General features: G+C 38.3%; 1 protein-coding gene across 4 annotated transcripts in view; it reads left to right on the forward strand.

Annotated features, from left to right (window-relative positions):
- The window catches only part of HNMT (histamine N-methyltransferase), a 38,287-nt gene extending 26,486 nt beyond the window's left edge, over positions 1-11,801 (forward strand). For 2 of the 4 annotated variants that reach the window (XM_057746931.1, XM_057746929.1), the window contains 3 exons: positions 1,721-1,814; positions 9,360-9,670; positions 9,904-10,337. In XM_057746931.1, coding sequence (XP_057602914.1) covers positions 1,721-1,814; positions 9,360-9,670; positions 9,904-9,951 — 453 coding nt within the window. In that variant the 3' untranslated portion in view covers positions 9,952-10,337. Of the gene's footprint in view, positions 1-1,720; positions 1,815-9,359; positions 10,338-11,475 lie in introns of those variants that run through there. The other 2 variants (XR_009055212.1, XM_057746930.1) reach the window with 2 other exon arrangements.
- Positions 11,802-17,319: the final 5,518 nt, after the last annotated feature.

Below are 17,319 nucleotides of genomic sequence, written 5' to 3' on the forward strand. Positions count from 1 at the left end.
CCTTCTCATGCAGCTGGCCTTTGAACAACACAGGTTTGAACTGCACAGGTCCACTTATATGTGGGTGTTTTCAATTATAAATGCTACATGACTGGATGCAGAACCCCAGAAACAGAGAAACCACCTATAGGGAGGGCTGACTCTATCTTATGTGAGAATATTTGACTGCCCCTAACCCCTGCCTTGTTCAAGGGTCACCTGCGTAACTGTTTCATACCTCCCTCTCTCTCCTTACACTTCCTGTAATCCCTCCCCTGCCACTCATTTCCAACTGATGACCTCACTTCCTACTCTGTGGCGAAAAGAGAAACCATCAGGTAGAAAATCGTCTTTCACCCTCCAAATGTACAGATATAGCTGTACCTGTACCCACCATCTCTTTCTTTCCTCTTATTACAAAAGCCTCTCTTTATCAACAGCCAGTCCCTCCACATATGCTCTGGATCCCATTCTTATAAAATGTTGCAGCTGCAGAGCACATTCTCCAGTTTCTCTCAAAACGTCCACATTTGTTCATTCTTTCTGATAGCATCTCTGCTTCCATTGCATTACTACTCTGTTGCTCTCTGTCTACTCTGCATTTTCCTGTGCTATGTCTCTGTCTCTTCATTGCTCCTTACAGGCCTGACATTCTCATGATATCTTTCCACTTAATATTCACAGTCAGCTGCAGAGAATCTGTGTCTATTAGGTCAAATTTCAGAGCATCTGCTGTGACCCGCCTCCTCTTCTCAGCCAGGTCATGTCATAGATTGTTAGCCATCTTGCGGATCAGCTGCATCTTGGGTGCCTGTCTATGTGTGGTCCCTGTGGTGAACAGCATGGAGTGACGTGATACTAAATACGGCCTCTGAGGCTGCACAGGCCATGTGCAGCTCCACTGTATTTCATTCATTCACATGAGAGGGGCATAGCTTAGGCTGTTTCTGCTTTATGCAATAAATTCTATCATGGCCTCTACATAAAATATTGAATTCTTGTCTAAGAGAGCTGAAGATGAGATACAAGAAGTAAGTGTCTATGGGGGTAGATTCCAGGGATGTAAACCCTTAGAGAAAATGTTCCACTGCCAATGTATAATTCCAAGCTATAACTGTGTTGGGTGGAAAGACCTCTCCCCGCACTTCACCAGAGATGGTTCAGAGTTATTAAAAATGGGTGGGTTGACTCCTAGCACCTTGTGACCATGCATGTAACCTTAGGCTTTATCTAGTCCATTTTCCTAGAGAATCTATCACCATCAAAGCCTGTCACATTTTCTGTGATTTAAAAACAGCATCTGTGAGCATATGGTGAAGCTAGTGCAAAGGGCTTAATTTTAAAGCAACGTTCCATGAAATAGAATGTTTTTATGGTGCCAGCACCATTTTCTCCCAGAAGAACTACAATTCACAAAATATAGAGTAAGCACAGAATCAGTGCCTCCATGTGGAGTGGAGACTGTCTCGAGCTATAAATGTCTGTGTTACTGAAGTCAGAAAGAGTAAATTTTAAACTATTTGACTTAGTTGAGTAAATACCATAGTTTCCCCTCTCCCCAGATATTTTCTCGCATTAGTATTCCACTTCTCTATGTAACATCTTTAATTTTTAAATTTCTTAAGTGTTTTGTTGAGTAAAAACCCACTCAACTTGAAAATCAAACCTTGTAGTATCTAGTCCAAGCAACAAAGACACTGACATAGAAAAGCATCTCATTTCTCTTTTCCTTTGTTTCAAGATGCTGTATTATGTAAAAGACATCCCAGCCACCCTGAAATTCTTCCACAGTCTCTTAGCTACCAATGCTAAGATGCTCATTATTCTTATATCAGGTAAGTTATTTTCCTTCAGCCTGAATTTTAAAATAGCAATAGTGCATGGATGCATGTGTGTGAAGGCAGCTGGTATATTTCGTCTTCATTATGAAATTCTTGATTTGGCTTCTGATCAGAGTCAATTAATTAATGCAGTATTAGGAAAGTCCTTCACAACAGCCCTCAATTTAGGAGTTCCTGTGGAATTAAATGTCTGTTTACTTCTTTCTCTCGGGAAAATACATCTTTGTTGTCTATATACAAATTATCTTTATATAACATACAGCAACTGATAGGAATTTTTTTAATGAGAGAAAAATCAGTAAATATTTCTCTTTTCCTCCTTTTTGTCCCTTGAATGTCTCTTTCCCTTATGTGATGTTTATTAATAAATATCAATAAAATAAAGGTTCAAATACTTGGGACACTATCATATTTGATTAATTTGCATTTCTAGAGCCATTATCAATGTTGTTGATTTAGGTTTTCTCAAATAACTATCAAAAATGGTCCACTTGTGTTGTTGTGTCATTTTCCAAAGAAGGCATTTAATTGTGTATGTTGTTTCCAGTGATACAATAAGTACCGCACAGAGAACATAAGCAAGCAGATTAGCAAATGAAACACGGACCCATTGTTGAGTTCATTCATTCATTACTTCTTTCATTCATGGGTTGTCCACACAGGGCTAGGTAAGTTGACTCTAAATACACAACAGCCTCTATCTTCCTAAGCTTATACCAGACCCCTAAGCTTATACTCAAAACCATACGTCATAAAATTCATTTATTCTTAAATACAAGGGATAGCTTTAAGGATGGCAAACATAGTTGTTGCCTATAACCCTAGGTTTGAACTCCTGTGGGAGTTTGGCAAATGAGGGTTCCTGTACACAACCTCTTCTCTAAGGGAACATTCGATGTACTATTTTTATCTCAGGTGAGTCAAAAATACTCATTTATGTGGGAGAGTTCTATCTTCCCATCTAGAAGGGCTTATGCAAACTGGATGTTTCCCACTAACCTCTCTCTAAATTGGGACACTTGGGTAAAGCACTTTGTACTGCATTTAGGAATACAAAAGTAAATTTAGTTATCAATACTGAGGGCAGGGACTTCCTAGGTAGTGCAGCAATTAAGAATCCATCTGCTGATGCAGGGGACATGGGTTCAATCCCTGCTCCAGGAAGATCCCACATGCCGAGGAGCAACTAAGCCTATGTGCCACAACTACTGAGCCTGTGCTCTAGAGCCCGTGAGCCACAACTACTGAGCCCATGTGCTGCAACTACTGTAGCCCACATGCCTAGAGCCCGTGCTCCGCAACAAGAGAAGCCACCTCAATGAGGAGCCCACACACCACAATGAAGAGTAGCCTCTGCTCACCACAACTAGAGAAAGCCTGTGTGCAGCAATGAAGACTCAATGCAGCCAATAAATAAATAAATAAATAAATAAATACATACATACATACTGAGGGCAGTCTATTCTTGATAATCTATATTAATCATACAGAAACAGTGTTGCAGACAGAAATAGCAATTCATCCAGAAGTCATATATGTTTGATTTTACAATATATTTCATATCAAATGCAGATCCACTGTTATTTATATTTGGTTTATTCTTTTTTTTAATTAATTTATTTGGCTGCGTCAGGTCTTAGTTGCAGCACGTGGCCTCTTCATCGTGGTGAGTGGGCTTCTCTAGTTGCAGCATGTGAGCTCCAGAGCATGTGGGCTCAGTAGTTGTGGCACACAGGCTCCAGAGCGTGTGGGCTTAGCTGCCCCATGGCACATGGGATCCTAGTTCCCCGACCAGGGATCAAACCTGTGTCCTCTGCATTGGAAGGCAGATTCTCAACCACTGGACCACCAGGGAAGTCCCTGGTTTACTCTTACATATTTTCAGAAGTTAAGTATTGAATGTCAGAAGGCAGCTCTCTGTGAGTATATGCCTACCAATAAGAAAAAGCCCACCTAAGGTTTAGAAAGTGGCATGAGTAGTCTATAAGCAACTGAGAATGGACTAAGTGCCCTCATGGATACAGCATTCTGCTGGCCTCATCATGAATACATTAATAGAATCCATGGTTTGTTTACTGGCATCAGGATATGTGCAAACCAAAACAGACCCAGTGAAATGTATGATGATACACAAAATCAAGAATGCTGAGGCACTTCCTAGCTGTGTGAACTTGGTCTGTGAGTCTTAGTTCATGCAAGGGCTATTTCCAGAAAATCACGCCTACATTATATGGCATCTATGCATACATGTGGTTCACATGTACTATGTGTATATATATTCATGGGGGAAAAAATCAAAGAAAGGGAGTAAAACTCGAAAACCACTTAGCTTTCATAAAAAAAGTATTTTGAGTCAAAAATCATTCATTCTGTAGTTTGATGGTGGAAATACTTTTACTAACTTTTTCAGTACACAGCTTACAATTTTTCATTACTGCACACAGTGTGGGAGGCAGGTATCCCAAAGAGGAAAACACTGTTAATACATAATCCTCTTGACTCAGTACTTTTCCCAAGATACCAGCTCCTCACTTCCCCCTTCTATCCCTCTTACTTGTTACCTAGAGCAGCTTAACTCCCTTTTGCTCTACCTCTCTGAGCTAGATAAACCTGTGCACCTATAAACCTATCTTAACAACAATATATTTCTCTGAGATAAATTCTGTTGTCCCCTCAGTGTAAAGAAGTGGCTGTGGTTTTCTTTTTTTAAAAATAGCAATAACTGCTTTGTCACGTTAATAAAGCTGATACAAATATATGGGTCAAATTTCAGAAAAATAGATCATGGCCAATTTCCAACAGTGAGAACGAATTTAATCACAAGAACCTTCTCATCAGACTTGTCTTATATCATTTTCAATTAACATGCACAGAATTGATCCACATTTTCATAAGTCACTTTTTCATTTGATGATATCACTGCAAATCCCTATGTACCGGACCAGTCTGTGGGTAGCAGACAAGTTTGAGAAAGCTCCCCAAGTCATCTGAGGTGCCTGATTAACTTCCTACCTCACTGCTGTATAGAAACCATTACCCTCAACTGCCTTCTCAGCGCAAACTATAATTCTTGAGACTCCATACTTGCCCAACAAAAACATGCCTTAAACTTGAATATTTCCCTAACACTTGAAACACCTACACGAAAATGGTGCACGCTAGGCTCTGTTTTTATCATGTTTGTTGCAGCCACTTTCTAAATGGAAGTGGCTTCATAATTACCTAGAAGCCTGTCTGTGTATTTCCTTTGTTTCGGGGCAATATTGTCATCCATAGCCTCACAGCAATACAGCAAACTTAGTACTCAATGTCAACAGAGTCAGACAAGCCTAGAACTAGTCACTAAGTTAAATTTCTAAGAACATTCGTCAAGCCAGTATGTCACCCGGGCACATAAACGGTATGTCTGGATTAACATCTTGCTCTAAAGGGCCGTCTTAAACATGCCCCACAGCTAAGGCTTCTGCCTGTCCATCCCAGTCAGATGCTGACCTGCTACTGAACTGATGAGTTATGTCTCTGAATAAACTGGATTACTCAGTTATTTGAGCACCATATGGACACCCATTTTTGCAGTTTATTAGACTGTAAGATAATGAAATATGGGGTCAGTTTCTATTTAATTATGCCGGGCACCTAGCTTGGTCACGGTGACAGGTGTGTTCAGCATATTCAAACACAGCTTGTACTCTTGATCCCAAGTTGGCTGCATAGGATAGTCGTGTAGATTTGGTTCATTCAGCTTTTACTGAGCTCCTCTAATTGGTCACTGCTAGGCTCTGGAGTTGCAAAGATAATTATTACTCCTCCTCTGCCTTTGAAAGGCTCCTAATCTAACAGAGGATTCAGACATGTAAACACTTTCAAAGAGGTGCTAATTTCTGATCAGAGGCAGATGGGGAATTTAAGGAGAGTTCCTGGAGAGCAGGAGGCTCTCTGCCTATTATCTCTAGTCCCAGATCTTTGCAAAACCCTTGGCACCTAGAAGATGATACCCAGTGAATGTGTTTGAATTGAACTGAATAATTGTTTACTATTCTGCTTTATATCCTAACCACAACTAGTTCTGAATGTCCATCCACAAAAAGAGACCATGTTTTAGCTAAAACTTACTACATGATAGACATGAAATCAGAGAATATAGAAAGTTCTAGAGATTTGAAGATGGACTTAATAAACAGGAATAAAAGACTCAATAAAGAAGATACACATATTCACACACACACACAGTGTATGAGAAAATAGGCAGACAAAAGCAGTGAAGGGTAGGCAAGTGAAACTAATTAGGAAAAGGAAGAGAAATTGAAATCAGAATTAAATGACAGTATTTTATTGGTCAGCCTCTTTGAATACATGTTGCTGGAGGGAACAGAGGCTTTCCTCTGGCTCCTAAATATCCATTAAAGAATTAGCCCACCTCAGTAAATATTCATTTATTTATAACAAACAGAAGTTCCTGATTATAAAGATAAAAGATTTGATTTGGGGGGTGAAGAAGAAGAGAAATAAGAAGAGGTGGATTTTTAAAATGAAGAATATCACACTAAAATAATGTCAGGAGCATGTTTTTCTGCAAATATAGTAGCTAGGCATTAGTTGAGAGAGTTGCTAATTAAAATGCAACTTAACTGGTTAAGGGAGATTAGCCAGAAGGTCATCAGTGCAGTTTTCTGTCCTGCCCTCTCCTTATCTAAGGAAGGAGCCAAATCACTGATGTGTTATTTTTAATACGGGAGGTGGGGTGGGGGGGAGGACCTGGTTTATATCATGTTGAAAACAAAAGTAACACCATATGGTGTGCCCACAGAGAGCCATTATGATAATGTATCAGTCAGAAAGTGTCTAATTGCTCAGCTCAGAAATGGCACCAAGTCATAGAACACTGACACCAGCAAATTCTCCACAATTAGTATTTGTTCTTTTTCTCTCTGCCAGGTTAAAAAAAAGATAATGATGATAACAGAACCTCTCCTCAACCATTGAAGTATTTATTTTCTTGTAGTCTTGTTTGCACGCAAATTCTTATGTAGGCAGGCAATCACTGCCTTTGGAATGAAAGATTTTTTGAATACATGCTCATGACCCTCTTTTTTTTTCCCCATTGAACTGAGGTTTTATTTTTTTCACTTCATTTCAATTCCATCTTCTCCTAGAGCTTATCCTGTAGTTATTGTTCCCTCTTCTGAAATATTAGTACAATATCAATTATCTAGGCTATTTATTATTTATCATTTTCTGCTTTGGTTATTCTCTTTCGCTGAGTAAAATCGGAAGATTTTAGCCAGCCCATGGATGAGCCCAACATCCTATAATTACATGCAGAACTGTGTGGGCAGGTAGTGTTTGTATACTTTTCTGGAGAGTCCGATTACTTTCATTACATCATAAGGGAGCTTTGGGAACCAAAAAAGCTCAAGCCTTTGAAATCTTAACTTTTAATCCTGGAAATTCATAGAAAATGTAGGTTCTCTCTTATATTGCTTTGGCGAAGTCCAACTTAATTTCCTAACACTTCACCAGTGTTTACTATGTGCCAGTCATGGTTCTAAGTGTGTTACTTTATTAACTCAGTGAATCCTTGGAACAATCCTATGAATATATTCTATTATTATCCCTGATTTACAGATGAGAAAATTGAGCCACAGGTTCATAAAGCTACTAAGAGGAGAAGCCAGCCTTCACACTCAGAAATTCAGGCTTTAGAGACCACTCTTAATAATTACTGGACTGTATCCACTGTGTCCGTAACAGCCCGGTATTACATGCGTATTTTAGAAGGTCCATAAGTAGATGCTCTTTTGTTTTGATTTATTATTATTATTGTAGATTTCTGAACAGCAAGTTTGTTTTTTTCACATTCTCAAGATTACAACCAGTGGAAATACATTACCAAATTAATTCCATATAATGTTCATTTATTTTGTAAGTACTTATTACATATCTGTCATGTGCTTAGCATTGTGCAATGACTCACTTCAATTATCTCATTTAATACTTGCAGTTGCATTTGAGGTAAGTATAGTTATCTCTGTCTTAGAGATGAGAAAACTGAGGTTCTGAGAGACTAACAAATCTCATCTCATTCATGAAGTGTCAGAACGGTCCAACCTATATCTCTCTTGCACAGATGCTGTTATCCCTTAGCTTCTACACTGGGCCAGGTTTTCAGTTAAATACAACGTACACTGCTAATATATTTTCTAAAGCTGGGGACAAAATTTTTAGGACTCAACCTAGTTGTTGCAGCCCAAGGCAGCATCTTGTAAGTGTATAGACATGAGAGGCTACCCCATGTTTGGTCTGAGTAAACGTTCATTGTATTTGCTGTGCTCTTTCTTTACGTTTCAGTTTTTACTCTTGGACCCTTTCCCCTGAACCAGACTAACATAAACAACTGCCTTCCTCCTATCACTACCTGAATGTCCAACAGGTATCTCAACTTTATGTTTCCAAAACCAGATGCCTGATAACACATTTAAAAATGTTCCTCCCTCATTCTTCCCATTTCCAATAATGGCAGTTCTCTCTTTGCAGATGCTTGGGCCAATATCACTGGGGTCATCCCTGATACTTTTCTTTCTTTCATGATTCAAATTGTTATTGTTAACAACATCCAAATTGTTAGCAAGTGGCATTGGATCTAGGAATGTAACATATAACAAGTCCATTCACCTCTCATCACCTCCAATCTTACTGGTTCAACTTATCATCATCGATCACTCAGATTATTGCAGTAGCTTTCTTACTATTCTTCTTGCTCTGTCCTTATGCCTGTATAGTCTATTTTCATCTGTGTGGCCAGAGTGACCTTATGAAAATGCAAATCAGAGTAAGTCACTCTAATATTGTGTTGTCCAATATGGAAGCCACAGTTGGCTATTGAAAGTGAAATGCATTAAGATGGAATAACACTTAAAATTCATTTCCTTAGTCACGCTAGCCACAGGCTAGTGGCTACCATATTGGACAATGTAAATATGGAATATGTCCAGAAAATTCTATTAGATCACACTACAATGGCATCCCATCTTTTTCCATATGATTTAGCACCCAATCTATTCCTTACCATCACCCATCCAACCTCCTCTCCTTCCATGTTCCCCTTATTCACTCACTTTCAACCTCACTGGTTTCCTGGCTAGTTCTTAACCTGCCAAGCATGTTCCTGCTCTTCTCTCTACCTGGAGTAATCTTCCCTCTGATATCTATGTGGCTTGCTGTCATGTCTCTGCTCAAATGTCACATGGTTAGACTGTCTGTGACCACCTGATTAAAACAGCAACCCATCCAACTCTTTGATCTCCCTTATTCCTTGCTCTGATTTGTTTTTCATTAGCACTCTGTACCATCTGATATGTGATTTATTTATTTAACTTTCTCACCCCCTTCACTCCTTGAACTGAGCTACACAAAAGCAAGAATTTCTTTTTTCTTTTTTTAAATTGACTGCTCTATTCCAAGCATCTAGTGTACTGCTTGGCAGAGTTGGTAAATGAAAAGAAGACTATCTGAAAGCATGAATTTTGTTCTGTTGCACAGGAGCCAGTGGATGGGTCAAGCTATGGGAAAAGTATGGATCTCGCTTACCTCGGGATGACCTCTGCCAGTATGTTACATCATCTGACCTCACTCAGATGCTGGACAAGTTGGGGATTAAGTATGAGTGTTATGGCCTTCCGTCCACCATGGATATATCTGACTGTTTTATTGACGGCAATGAAAATGGAGACCTGCTTTGGGATTTTTTGACAGAAACCTGCAACTTTAGTACAACAGCACCACCTGATCTCAAAGCAGAAATTATGAAAGATCTGCAAGAGCCTGAATTCAGTGTAAAGAAAGAGGGAAAGGTTATTTTTAATAATAATCTGAGTTTCATAGTGGTTGAGGCATAAATATCCACCATGAGAATGTATTCAAAAACTATAGCTTGAACAAATGTTGATCATTCACTTATTATAAAATTATTTCAAAATATAAATAGAGCATTTTCTCTTATATGTAAAATCTAGAAAATTTCAAGACATTCTTAGACTTCCATGTAGAATCATATATGACACAGCTGGTCTTATCCCTTCTGTAGGTAAAGAGACTACATGCGAACTATATACCACATATTCTGGAAAAATGAGACAACTAAGTTTCACGGGCTTATTGACAATAAAATCCTTTCCATCTGTGGATTATGATGGAATTTCCTGGAATATTAATAAAGTACGTGCTATGGATTTTTAAAATACTAGTAAAGTATATACTTATTGATACCTTGGACATTAAGAAAGCATATGTTTATTGATTTTTCCCCCTTTGTGAAGTAGTATTTGTCTATGTACATTTCTTTATTGTAGTTTCTACCTTATTTTTATTGATTACTAAAAGTAAGCACTTAGGATGCTACAAAACTAACTCTTTGGCATGTGTTGTCATTTCCTCCCATTTTGTTTTTTTTTCTTTTAATTTTGTTTATGATTTTGGTATTGTTTTGTTTTTTGATATACTGCAGTTTTCCTACTTTATTCATTCAAATTTAGTTTTTTTCTTTTTTAATTTCTTGGTTTCTGACACATTTTAAAAGACCTCCTAAAACCAATGTTTTAAAATATTAACATATTTTATCATAATAATTTTATAATTTCACTGTAAAAAAATCTTTGATATCTTTGAAGTTTACGTAAGTATAAAGCGTGTGGAGCTTCCCTGGTGGTGCAGTTGTTAAGAATCCACCTGCCAACGCAGGAGACATGGGTTCAATCCCTGGTCCAGAAAGATCCCACATGTCATGGAGCAACTAAACCTGAGCACCACAACTACTGAACCTGCGCTCTAGAGCCTGCGTGCCACAACCAACCACTGAAGCCCATGCCTGGAGCCTGTGCTCCACAAGAGAAGCCACCGCAATAAGTCTGTGCACTGCAATGAAGAGTAGCCCTTGCTCACCACAACTAGAGAAAGCCTGAATGCAGCAATGAAAACCCCACACAGCCAATAAATAAATAAATTTATGAAAAAAAAGTATAAAGAGTGAGTTGAGTACAAGCAGATCTTCCTCAAAAAGATAACCATCTATATCAACACAATTGACAAAAAAAGGCCACAAAACTCCACTGACTTAAAATACACCTTACATCATTTACTAAATTTCTAGAAAACCCTTGAGTCTATTTCAGTACTCTATCATCCCTTATGTCCCTCTGTCTAAGATCTCCTCTAAGATCAAGAATCATCTTTAACAGTAGGATTTCAGATTTTTGAAAAGTTTTTGATAATCTTTATTTTATCTTTAATAACAAACATCTGTCATTCTTATAAAACCCATACATCTCTTAAGTAATTTTATAATTAATAAATACATATATTTTTTAAAGTAGGTAAATAATTACTACTCCCTGTTAGAAACAGAATAAAAGTAAGGTTTTACTAAAGAGCTCATAGACCCTGACTCTCCAGTGGTGAAGCCTTCAACACAGTATGATATTCACACTTTCACATCACAGAGCTACCACTTAATGCTGCAGTATAGTCACTTAAAAGAGCTAATGCCCCTCCCTCAGACCCAGGGAGTACACTGGAGTTCACAGCCTATTTATGCCAATAAATTACCAAGCTTTGTTGTTCATAATAAGTAAAACTGACTTGCATTACTCTCTTTTCTTAGACAACTTCATCAATGTTTTTTGAATTGTCAGTTCCAACAAATGAAACAACAGTTATCCAATCAGATTCCTGAATATGAACCCTGGACCATTAATCATGCTGCTATGTTCTACTGACAAAGGAGGTCTGTGAAGCAGGCATGATTGATGGATATGGACCATGATGACCTTGAACAACTTCACCAAAAAAAAAAAAAATGGAAATCAAGACTACAGAGAAAATTATGGCATTTTCTAAGAAGCATATGTGCAAAACAAGACAAGAACAGAACATGCTGCTTAAAGATGGAAAATAATATCAGTCTATAGATGGGTGTTTGAAAATATGGTCTTTTTCTCATATAGCCCTTACTATAAAATACGAGAATAAGTAAATTCTCATCTGCTTCCATTTAATGTAATGGGAACAGTCAAGCCGTTTTTTAAGAGAAAATCCTCAGGAGTTACCTACCAGTCAGTGGTGGAAAGATACAAGGGTATAACAGGTGCAAGGGTTAGAACTATTGGCTTCTGTCTGTACTACACGATATTTTACAAAGGACTTGAGGCAGTCACATATTGACTTCTCGGGTTTGTTATTGTGGTTCAGGAAAAAAGCCCACAACATGAATTTGGAATGGTGTTTTATACATCATTGTACATCTCCCAGTTTTTAACATGGGGCCATGTATACAGAAGATGCTAAGTAACAGATTACTTAATGAATTCTTTCTTTCTCAGGCACCCATCTTATAACTATGTGTTTATATTCTTATTGTAACCACAGTCCAAGAAACCCAACAAAATTCTTTGTGGCAGCTAGTATTAGTATAAACCTTAACTTATTTAAAGTGTTTCTGACACTTTTCTTCATTTGTTAGGGATTACTGCCAAATCCAAAGAGGAAGTATTAAGTGCAACAACATATTTTAGGGCCTTGATCTTTGCTTATAATAAAGTTGACAACTTTCTTAATTGAAAACATGGCCAAGAAATACAATGGAGAAAAGACAGTTTCTTCAGTAAGTGGTGTTGGTAAAACTAGACAGCCATATGTAAATCAATGAAGTTAGAACACTCCCTCACACCATACACAAAAATAAACTCAAAATGACTTAAATCTTAAGTTTAAGACAGGATACCATAAAACACCTAGAAGTGAACATAGGCAAAACATTCTCTGACATAAATCATGAACAGCAATATTTTCTTAGGTCAGTCTCCCAAGGCAACAGAAATAAAAGCAAAAATAAGCAATGGTTTATTTAAACCAAAAGTTTAAATAAACAAAAGTTTGATGGGACCTAATCAAACTTACAAGCTTTTGCACAGCAAAGAAAACCATAAACAGAATAAAAGACAACCAATGGGATGCAAGAAAATATTTGCAAACAATGCCACTGACAGATACAAACAGCTCATATAACTCAACAGCAATAACAAAAAACCCAATCAAAAAATGAGCAGAAGCCATTTCTTCAAAGATGACACACAGATGGCCAACAGGCACAGGAAAAGATGCTCAACATCATTAATTATTAGAGAAATGGAAATCAAAACTACTACAAGGTATCACTTCACACCAGTCAGAATGGCCATCATTAAAAAGTCTACAAATAACAAATGCTGGCGAGGGTGTGGAGAAAAGGGAACTCTCCTACACTGTTGATGGGAATGTAAATTGGTGCAGCCACTATGGAAAACAGTATGGAGTTTCCTTTAAAAACTAAAAAGAGAGTTGCCATATGATCCAGCAATCCCCCTTCTGGGCATACATCTGGAGAAAACTCTTAATTCGAAAAGATACATATACCCCAATGTTCACAGCAGCACTATTTACAATAGCCAAGACAGGGAAGCAACCTACATGTCCATTAGTAGATGAGTGGATAAAGAAGATGTGGTACACACACACACACACAAACAGAGTGGAATACTACTCAGTCATAAAAGAGAATGAAATAATGCCATTTGCAGCAACACAGAGGACCTAGAGATTATCATACTAAGTGAAGTAAGTCAGAAAGAGAAAGACAAATACCATATGATGTGACTTACATGTGGAATCTAAAATATGACACAAATGAACTTACCCACGAAACAAAAACAGACTCACAGACATAGAAAACAGACTTGTAGTTACCAAAGAGGAAAAGGAGTAGGGGAGGGACGAACTAGGAGTTTGGGATTAGCAGATACAAACTGCCATATGTAAAATAGAAAAACAACAAGGTCCTGCTGTGTAGCACAGGGAACTATATTCAATATCCTATAATAATGCATAATGGAAGAGAATATGAGAAAGAAAAAAAATATATATATATATATAACCGAATCATTTTCCTGTTTACCAGAAACTAACACATTATAAATCAACTATACTTCAAAAAAACAAAACAAAACAAAACAAAAAAACTCTGCCCATCTGGGCAATAGAAAGCATTTAAATTTCTGGTGTGAATCCATAAGAACAGATGCAAAGTTCACAGAAAATACTAGGTCCTAAGTCTGTGACTGCACAGACCCAAATGTACATTGAGTGTATTTTAAATGTTTGCTTAGTAAAAACAGCTTAAACAGAGTATTTTGTCATTTTAAAAGCATATTTGCATGCATTTATCCCATCAGAATGTTATTTCCAAGAAAATAAGGACTTCTTGATAAGCTCCCCAGGGAACTGATTATATCAAATAGTCTTGTTAGATGGACAGGTTGGACCAGATTTCCTGGGTTCAACTCCCGGTTTTATTAATTACTCACTGAGAGCTCTCAGGCAACTCGTTTTGTCTCTGTTATCAGATTTCTTCATCTTCAAAATGAAGATAATAATCACAGCATCCACCTTAGAGGATGGTCACGAGGATTCTAGGAGTTAAGCTACAAACATGTGCTTCTAAAGTGGCAGGCTCATAGGGAACTTCAAAAATATTAACTATAATTACTATCAACTGCTCATAAAAATTCAATATAAAATGCAGAACACAATTCAAAAAATTAAAATTAAGGAAAATTATGACAGAAGCCAGAGAGAGAGCTAGTACCTGGAGGAATCAACCTAGTTCCTGACCTTGACATTTCCAGCCAAAGGCAGATGGCCTCTCTGTTAGAGCTGAGCTGGTGCTTCACGGAGCCCAAATGCCTCCAGGGCTGTGCCACTCAGATCCCACCTGAGGGCATCTGCCTGCCTGATACCGTAAGTACCAACACTCCGTACTATGGACAGTGGCCTCATCTCAACCCTGTCTGAGTAGACCAAAGGGTGGGCAGCTGACACAAGGATGGAAACACATAGGCTGGCCAGAGAGTGACTGGAGTAGTTTCTGTTGACAAATATAAAAGGGATCCTTTTCATTCTCTTACTAATTTTGAATTCTAAACCTGAAGAAGTTAGGCATTCATCCGTAAAATAAACATTCCAGCAATATTGACTCTGTGAGTCACTGTTCTAAGCAAAGGTGATGATGCAGTAAAGGAAACAGAGTTCCCAACATCAGCAACCTGATTTCTAGTGGGAGGAAGGACTGAAAAATAAATATTTGTCAGATAATGATAGGCGCTATTAAGAAAACAAAAGAAGATAAGGAGAAAAGAGTACCAGAGGGGATAATCTAGTTGAAGTGGTCGAGGAAGGCTTTTTAGAAAGGGTGAGGTTTGAACAGATTTAAATGAAGTGAAGGAGCAAGCCGTGCAAAGAGTTGGGAGGAGAGCATCTCAGGGAGAAGGAAGCACAAGTACAAAGTCCCTGACGTGGGAATGCACTTGACACATCTGAAGGATAGTCAGGAGGTTAGGTGGCTTTCTGCAGTAGGTGGGCTAGAAAGTCATGAGATAGATTCTAGTCAGCACTAGATTCTAGTAGCCACCACTGTGACCATATGTGGGAGGCCCTCACTACGATGTCACAGTTAGAAAGGGAGGAACGGAGCAGACCTGCAGAGAGAATAGGACCATGTGGCCTTTGAACAGGAGATACACTTTGGCTGTGCTGAGTAATGCTCCTTACCATTTCCAGTTCCTGTCTATGTTTAGCCTGAATACAAGTACCCCTTTCCCCAAGGTGTCCGTGTGGTTGTCTGCCTCTTGCCTCTCAAATGTCCTGGTTAGAACAGCATGTAAGATCTCACTTGATTATTACTTAATGAATTTGGAAGAATGGCTATTATTATCCCATTTTGGAGGTGAGGAAGCAGACATATGAAGTTAAATGACTTGCTCAGCTCTCAAAATAAGTTTTTAACCAAAGATAAGCTAGCCCCTATGCATTCTGACCTTACACTGTGCATCTATACATTGGGGAAATTGTTTATGATCGTCTTTCATCATAGATGCAGATTATCTTAGACAGTAAGATGTCATCAAACCAAACTGCCTTTGCCCCCAAATGTCCATTTGGAAATTGAGGGGGATCTGATTACAGTAGAAGAAGCGATAGGATGGTCAAAGGGTAGTACTGACTATAAAAAAATTCACCTCCTTGAATAGTGAAACAGCACTCTTTCTAAACACTATGCTTCACTAATAAGTAAGTTTTAACCTATTCCCAAATGCCTGGCTTCTCTCATCCATTTGCCTTGACTTTTGCCTTTATTTCTCTACCTCTATTCCTATCATGCCCCAGGCATCACCCATTTCATGTTTGAATTATCTGTCGCCTCTATCCTAGCTCCCCTGTGATTCACACACTGTGCAATACGCATTCATAGTATGCGATCAACTAATGCAGGGTAGTTAAAGCTACGGATCATGTAATCCATTTCTCAACGTGATATACACCATAGAAAGGCAGCGGCAGTAAAAGGGGGGCTGATTTAAGAGGCTCCCTGGGCAACCACAGTAACAATTTCCAAATGTGCCAAAAATTCATTAGGGCTCCATGTCAGATTGCCGTAATCTCTGTAGCAGTGGTTTAATAAATACTGTGGTGCGCTGTTCTGGAGGCTGCAATGACATATTGTGGACATCCAATACAAGCAGTGTCTTCTCATGATCATATTCATCTCCTGAAGAATTATCTGTGTTTCCTGATTTGTCTTAATGATACTTGAAGGACTTTGCAAACAACCTGCCTATGGTAGAAGATGTTGCAATAAATCACAGGGGCTATCAACTACAGTCCCAGCTTGGTGAGTTCTCCAACGACATGTGATACAGAAGATGCAGGAAAATGTCAGTACCTCTATTTATGTCCTACAGCTAACTAATTTTATGCTAATTTCATTTCTATACTGTGATTCCTTATTCTACGTGTTGATGGATGGATTTCATGAGTTAATTCTCCAGTCTCCGATGCAGGCGGACTGGACATAAATCCCAGGGGTTTGTAGAAGAGGCAGTTGTTCCACGCTACTTATTATCAGCACAAGCACATTGCAACCTTGGCTTATTTATCAAGAGATTGCTACCGTTCTGCACATTTTCCAAGTGGCTTCATCTACCCCACAATTGTTTTTAATGGGAGGCGTGTAACAGTCTTGGTGGTTTATTACTATTTTTATTAGGTATTTTGTTTCTCCAGGTCTGATGGGGAGAAGAGTTTGGACTTATTTCTCAATTTATAAAGAAAATGAAACAAGGAAATTTGCTAGGGCTTACTGCTTCAGAAGACACCTCATGGGATGGATTTGTTTGGGAATGTTGGCAACCCATGGGTTTCCCATCTGTGTGTCCTAGGAATGGGGGAGTAAATATTAGCTTCCAGGCTTAGCTGCTTCCCTGTGTTTTCTTTGGTCTCTCTAGTTTATAAATTTCCAGCTTGAAAAAAGAGTTGATCATAGAGAAAAATTCTTTGCTAAATAAAACAGACCTTAAAGAATTTTAAGGACTCCACATTAATAATAGTTAACATTTATTGTTTATGATATGTTAGG

Source organism: Hippopotamus amphibius, chromosome 8 (assembly GCF_030028045.1).
Source record: "Hippopotamus amphibius kiboko isolate mHipAmp2 chromosome 8, mHipAmp2.hap2, whole genome shotgun sequence".
In the NCBI taxonomy this organism is placed as follows: domain Eukaryota; kingdom Metazoa; phylum Chordata; class Mammalia; order Artiodactyla; family Hippopotamidae; genus Hippopotamus; species Hippopotamus amphibius.